This window comes from Pseudorasbora parva, chromosome 18 (genome assembly GCF_024679245.1).
Source record: "Pseudorasbora parva isolate DD20220531a chromosome 18, ASM2467924v1, whole genome shotgun sequence".
NCBI lineage: Eukaryota > Metazoa > Chordata > Actinopteri > Cypriniformes > Gobionidae > Pseudorasbora > Pseudorasbora parva.
This window is the reverse complement of record NC_090189.1, coordinates 24,981,815-24,989,216: the sequence shown is the minus strand read 5'-3', so window position 1 is coordinate 24,989,216 and position 7,402 is coordinate 24,981,815. Positions and strand designations below refer to the sequence as shown.

Here is a 7,402-nt window from a genome sequence, read left to right as displayed (position 1 = left end):
GAGAGTGTGGGCGGGCTTTTACTGTCTATGTTTTGATATCGCGACTGTAGTTCCTGCTCTACTTCCTGCTCTCTACTGCGCAGCTCCGGTCCTGAAATCGCTACTGCGCAGACTCTGTCCCAACATGTCAGCGCCTTGCAGGCCGTCTGAAAGCTTCACCTCGGCCAAGTGGAAACGGATGATGTCACGTCGTCCATATTTTTTTTACAGTCTATGGTTTAGACAGAGAAACACCCTCTGTCCTTTCACAGAATTATACAATGGAGAACACGTCAAGCATAAAAGCCTCATAGCACCTCAGTAAGCTGGTTCGCGCCGTAGAGCCATGTGAATTGCAAGGCGTCAATTGCACAAAGCTAAAGAGAAAGCGGCAACTGTGTGCTGATTCCACCGCTTGCTACGTTAAAATGACCTTTAATTCAAAAGTGTAGGCCTAATTGTCAGCATTTCACTCCCGGAGCGCGCGCGCAAATGAACTGCCTGCCAACGTGCAAGTGTGAATTTGAATTTCCTTTTGTGGCAGTTATAATAACACAAATTACATCAATAACTCATTCGCCCTCGCATCTTTTTCCACTCCAACATTCCAATTATTCCTGCCCACTAAAAGCTGCACAGATATATATGCTTACCCCGATAGGTATATATATGTAAACCATTTAGAAAAAGTTCCATCGATTCACATTTTATATCATTGCTACGAATCTACGACATGTATTGTCATATGATATCACCCATCCCTAACATGCAGTAATGTTAATGCTTCAAACACATTTGACAAGCTACTTAAATCAACAAGTAGAATTGACCAGGACATCCTTATTCCAACAATTTCGTAAAGTTGCTGATCCAAGGCTGGATTCAGCTGCGGCTCATGTGAATGAATGTTGGGGGGTTGGGGGAAGGGGCATGTCTGGTCTGAACTAGTAGATGCATGAAAACAGCTTCTGATAAAGAGGTTGACTGGCTCAAAGTATTCTGAGTATTTTGAAAATACAAAAATCCCCATCTTAATTGTATTTAAATACAAATTACATGCGATTTTTTCCAAAGGCTTTAAAATACAAAATAGTATTTTGTATTTCAAATACATATTTTAAATACATGTATCTGAAATACTGCCCATAGTAAGCAGCCGATATCCTAGTATGCATGCTAATAAGTTAATAGTGAGAATCAGACCCTAACCAAACGTTTTACAATGTAAACAAGTGTTTCACACTCCTCCACCCCTTTTTGGTGTGAATGTTAAAAATCAGTAGAAACATCATGAACAGGAAATGCAACAGCTGAACATTTCTCAACTGACAGGAAACCGTACAGGCAGTTGTACTCCGAGTGAACCCCAGCGAGGCCCTCTGTGGTTTTCAGTACATGGGTATAGAGGCTGTACTGAAACATTGTGTTCATTAGCACTTCTGTTTTCAAAGACCATCAGTGATCACTGTTGCAACACTGATGCCATATTCAACAGGTAAGTTCCTTTGAACGTATTTTTAAAGCTTCTGTGTTCTTCTATGTTGTCTGAGAACAGTTACTATTGATCCTTGATTTTTTTCTTTTTCTTTTATGCACCTTGTTTTTCTCCGGATGAGTCTTGTTCGTTGTATTATCCATGTGTGACCAGGATTTGTCTGCTTTTGATGAAAAGAAAAACCAGTGACACCTCTCACATCTGAACCATTCTCTGCTTTATTGATTCTGTTTCCTTTGCCGCGCATGGCGTTGTCTCATTTTCAGACTGAAAAAGAGAGGGATCAAAGAGAGGAGTGGAAAATTAAGTGGTGGGGAAGGGAGGGGCTGTGGAGAACATTGAAGTAGAAAGGAATGGAGAGCGTTTCATCGGATCAGTCAGCCAGCGTGGATGAGCTGGTGGAAGCCTGCATCAAAGCCTTTGGTCAGTGTTCATATTTGCTCCTTCCTTCTCTTGTGTAAACACTCTGATCAGCCAGTCGGAAAACAACACTGTCGTGTCCAACTGTGTGTATTTGTGTCTGTTTATCAATATTCCATTCACCCTCTTCAATATTTCTCTAGCTCTGGGGTCTTCAATTGTTTCAGGCCAATTGGCCGCTCTGGTGGATAGAGAAAAGGAGCAGGGACCCCCAGCTACTATAAATAATATAAATTAAAGGGATAGTTCATTCAAAAAGAAAAAGAAAAATGACTTTGTCATTTCAAACCTAAATGAGTTTCTTTCTTCTGTTGAACACAAAAGAAGTTATTTTGATGAACGTCGGTAACCAAACAGTTGATGGATGTTGTTGTCTACACTGTAAAACAGAATCAGCTGGCAAAAAAAAAAAAAAAAAAAAAAAAAAATGAGGTAATCAGTTACATCAAACATTTTAAATTAAGAAATTCTACGTTTAAGTAAGCAGAACTGGCAGGTTTTTATTTTGTAAACAGACATTTGAATTGCTCTTAACTTGAAATATTTGAGTAAGATAATCTAAACATTTTACTTTTTACTACATTTTACTAAAACATTTCGTATAGTGGAAACTTGGTTATTTCAGTAATTGCTAATTTTCTAATTGGTAACCCAATGCTTTTATAGCATTAGCATATCATAGCAATTGCTATAACCAAGTTTATGATTCACTCGTTTCCATGATGGTAATCCCCCCAAAAACCCAACAGAACAGAAACTCTTCTACATTAGCATGCATAACAAAACTTTAAAAACGAAATCTCCAAATTAACATTAATCTTGCACTCAAAATCTTACATAAAACCTAATTTTAGTATTTACTCTCCAAGTTTCAAGTGACATGGAAAAGCATGTTGGGAAGAAGAAATCCCAGCCCAGTTTCAGTTAAATATAAGTTTGTCTAAATTAAAATAAACAAGTTCACAAAACTCAAAACAATTATACAATTAAGATGACTTAAAATGTGTCAGTTCGGTGAACTCAAAAGAAAAATAAAGCTATAAATACTCATGAAACTTCATTAAAAGTTTGAAGTCTGAGGGTAAGTAAATGATGACAGAATTGTAATTTTTAGGTGAACAATACTTTCAACTGCTATTCAAGTCAAAATTATTAATTAGTATTGAATCAACCTAAATGCATTATTTTATATCATCAAAATAAATTGTTATGGGTTGTTATTATCTAAGGTAACAATTGCAGGTTACCACTTTTTATAGTGTGGTCCATAATAATTAGCATTTTAATTGATAAATGGGACAGATCCTTTTTATTTAGCTGAACTTTAGCTTTGGACCTTTTGGTTGAGTTTAGTGTAAAATGTTTGTTTCATTTAATGTAGGCCTATACCCCCCCCCCCCCCACCCCACCCACCCCATAAAAAATGGCATAATTTTCATGAGAGCAGAAATGTTTAAGCTATTAAATGAAAATCATAGGCTAATGGATTCATTTTAATTAATGTGCAAATGGCTGTCTGATTTTCTGTTTTCCTCACAGACAATGAAGGCGTTCTGAGGGAGACGTTTCCCGTGCGAATGTTTCTCACCATGCATCCCTGGTATCTGTCATCCAGTGACCTAGCCGAGAAACTCATGCTCAAGTATCCTTCTTCAAAAGACCTGTCATGTTATACTTTCTGAGAACTCTGCATTTAAAAAATAAAATAAAAAAAACTGCATTAATGTCAAACACCAGAAAAGACATGTAAGTCCGAGATGACAGGCTGGCTTTTATGCTAGACATTTAGCACTTAGTACAGTCGGTCATGGGTGGGGTTTGTCATTTAAAGAGAGGGCTGACAGCATCACAAACTGTTTCCATCACTCTCCACACAGCCGATAATAGTAATGAAATGGAGCTACCTTGACAGTATTACAGGTCTCAGGAACAGGATTGTTCTGCAAATCGCCAGTCTCAGATTTGTCACCTTGTCAAGTAGGTTAAAGACCCATTTGTTCACCTAGTTTTTTACTAAAAATACAAAAAGCTTAATAACTGTGCATACGCCACATGGCAGCTAAAAGCATGACACCCAAGGTTTGGCTATTTCAGCTAGGGGCGGGTGGAGTGCAACCTAATGCTTTATGACTTTCTTAGTTTGTGTCAATCTAGGGTTCAGAGTATTTCTTTTCCCCCAAAATTTCACACATATCTGGTACAAATGTTGTCTTGTTTCATTAATACAATGTATACTTATTTCATTATTTACATTAAAAGAATAGAAGTAAAATGTTTAATATGACAATATGACTGATTAAAATGGTGTCTGAACTAATTCAACAATTATCCAAGACAAACTAAAAAAAATTGTCAATAAAAGACATGAAAATAATTTTTCATTTCATATAAAATTGAGAACTGATAAAATTGAAAACTGGATTTAAACCTGGTATTCTGCTAGTTAGCAAAGAATTAAAGAACTATCTCAACTGGTAAATAACATCCGATTTGTCTAATTTTAAATAAACACAAAATAACAGAGTAAGAAATACTTTTGGTTAAAGAAATGTTCTGTGATATCTTCCAAAGTTTTCTGAATTTTGGCAAATTTTACCCCTCTATATAGTGTTAATATGGCATCTAGTAAATATACGTTTCGTCAGGCTGTGTGTGTGTAATTATTTAAAATGTGTGTTACATCTATCCTCCCGCTCAATATTGCATTAAATCAGGTCTGCAGTATGGAGGTTATTTCCATTATGGAATAAAAAAAATAAAAAAGTAAACATAATTGCTACTTTTTTCTCTCATAATTGCGGGTTTGTAAACTCACAATTGCGATTTATAGGCCTAAAGTCAGAACTGTGGGTAAACACGCAATTGCCAGTTGTAAGAAGTCAGAATTGCAGAAAATAAACTCGCAAATGCAAGAAATAAAATCAAAATTGTGAGTTACTTGTTTTCTAGCAATTATCAATTTTTCCTCACAATTGTGTGATATAAATTCTCTGTTGCGAGTTACAGAGTCAGAATTGTGAGTTATAAAGTCAGAATTATGAGGTATAAACTCACAACTTTTTCCATCGCAATTGCAAGTTTCTCGCAATTCTAACTTTTTTTCGTACAATTCTGACTTTATAACATGTTCAAGTTAACATCAAGTTAAAATAAATATGAAAAATATTCTCTTTTTCCATTCCATTGTCTTGCATCTCACATTCTTGAATGCAAAAATGTGTTCTGCGTGAACCTGCCATAACAGCTTCCACGTTTCCTTAGGGGACATGTTGTAGGGGCCACAGAACATGTGTTTGCTTTAAAAAAAATATGAGGCACAAAGCAGTGAAAGAAATTAATGCAAGGTCACGAAACCCTTTTTTTTAAAAGTCAAACTTATTTTAATTTTGAAAGCTGCAATTTCAGAAGCTGTCATGTGTGACAAAGACACAATATGCAAGTGCACCGGTCGAGCACATCGGCCTAGTGTGTGTTTTCATAGAAAAACATCACAAATGTGTGAAGTGAACAGTCCCTTAAGGAGGACTTACTGCATGTTAATGCAAATGTTTGGAAATGAAATGCGCAAATGCATCTGTGGCTGGGGTGTGGGGTCAAAATACTATTTGGCCATCTGGTGTATAATTCTTGTAAAGATGTGGATGTTCTTTGTCATATGGCAGCTGGGTTGGATCACAAAGGTGTGTTGTGAATTCACATAAAACAGCTGAAGCAAGGCTATTCACTGAAAATACTCGTCCTACTGATGTCTAGCCCAGACCTATTTCATGCACAGCTACACTGTGTCATAGTTCTCTCTGTCTTCTGTCTCTTTTTCTCTGTCAGGTACTGGATATCTGAGTTCCCAGCTGAGTTTGACCTGAACCCCGCGCTGGCTGAGCAGATCCGCGGTCTGAAAGAGAGACTGGAGCAGAATGGAGATGTGAGGCGTAGTCTGCTCATCGACATAGACAGCATGTGAGTCACAGGGGCATAGTATTCACCCAAACTGCTGCTCCTTTGATACAGAGGGATGGAGAATGTGGAGGGATAGTGTACTGAACATCACAGAAAGCTGTGTCTTAGGTCAATGACAAATAAGAATGTCAAAGATGATGGAAAACTCAAATTTCTGTAAAATATCTAAAAATCACTAGGCCAATATTATATATTATGTTCAATTGAGTACTAACAAAATCCCCAATTTTTTCAATTATTTGTAAATTGTGAGAAAATTGCTATTTTAACCAATGAACCGGGAAGTCTGAGGTAGTCGCCTGTCAATTGTGTCATATCTGCGTTACCCTCGGTTTCCGGTTTTATTTTGTAGAAACGCTTTACCAGTGTTCGAACTATACCGTGGCCTTTGGGGGAGCCCACTTTGCCCCACCTTTGCGTGCCTCAAAAGAGGAAAAGAGGACGTGTATATTCCGTCACACACAGACGCACGCATCAATATTGCTTAATGCATTGCGGAGACTCTTAATATACAATTTACAATCATTGAAGAACATCTTTGATTTTAATGAAGGAAGAAAAAAACAAGAATTGATAAGTCAAAAAGCCCACAAATAGTCTATAAACAAAGCATCCGGCCGTCTTTGAGTTCACATGAACAACGGTTGAAGTTACTCGTCAGGCTACAGAAGAATACCATAATTCCTCCATTCAACTAACGTTAGTCTTAGGACATCGATAGTCACGCAGACCTATATCAACCCAGCCACAACACACAATTGGGAATAACATGCCTTAACACAGAATCGACCACAGCGGCTTGGGGTCAGCTTCCTTTGCTGTTCTTCCAGAAATCCAAGATCAAGAAGTGGATATTCGTTTTTGTTTTTTCTACGAGTCTTTGCGTTGACATGTACTAAACATGAGTGGAATTTGCACCGCAGCGCCACCACACCTTGATGGTCATGACAAGAAGATTAATTATATATTTTTAGCAATTTTACATATAATAATCCACGATGATCACATTACAGAAAACTGAAATTGCACCTCAAAATAACACAGTGTCAATATTTTTGAGACCCCCCAAAATTTCAGAAATCACGTTTTCAGGGGAGCCCATGTCTTATTTAGGGGAGCCGAGCTCCTCCTAGCTCCCCCGTAGTTCGCACCCTGCGCTTTACTCTCACTGCAGAGCGCAACAAGTGTCACAGCAGCCGCCAAGCGAACTCCCATTGTAACATTTTCAACACACTCAAATGTATCTAATATGATAAACAGAGCTGCGTTTCCTCATACTCATGACCGGAAAAGCGAAAGTCATGCTGGCGACTAGTGTTGCAGTCAAGACCACCTAAACCGAGAACGAGTCAAGACCAAGACCAGTGCACGTCCCCACACTTATGATCAAATATGAAATAAGTATATATAATTGGCACTTCTCTCGTATGTGTGGGTGTGTAAGTGTACCATGAGAGAAGTTTTGATCAAATAATCCAAAGGCTATGTGGGAATGAATCTTTTTCTTATAAGCAAAATACACTTAACTTTTCGTCAGTAGGAGGCATTGAA

At 37.7% G+C, this 7,402-nt stretch overlaps 1 protein-coding gene across 2 annotated transcripts in view; it reads left to right on the top strand.

The window, feature by feature from the left end:
* Positions 1 to 1,344: 1,344 nt before the first annotated feature.
* Positions 1,345 to 7,402, top strand: part of rasgrp2 (RAS guanyl releasing protein 2 (calcium and DAG-regulated)) — a 31,852-nt gene continuing 25,794 nt past the window's right edge. For both annotated transcript variants that reach the window (XR_010899029.1, XM_067424096.1), the window contains exons 1-5: positions 1,345 to 1,474; positions 1,741 to 1,897; positions 3,434 to 3,536; positions 3,815 to 3,871; positions 5,720 to 5,851. Coding sequence is in view for 1 of the 2 variants with exons in the window: in XM_067424096.1 (XP_067280197.1) it covers positions 1,828 to 1,897; positions 3,434 to 3,536; positions 3,815 to 3,871; positions 5,720 to 5,851 (362 nt within the window). In the remaining variant the exon portion in view is untranslated. The remainder of the gene's footprint in view (positions 1,475 to 1,740; positions 1,898 to 3,433; positions 3,537 to 3,814; positions 3,872 to 5,719; positions 5,852 to 7,402) is intronic.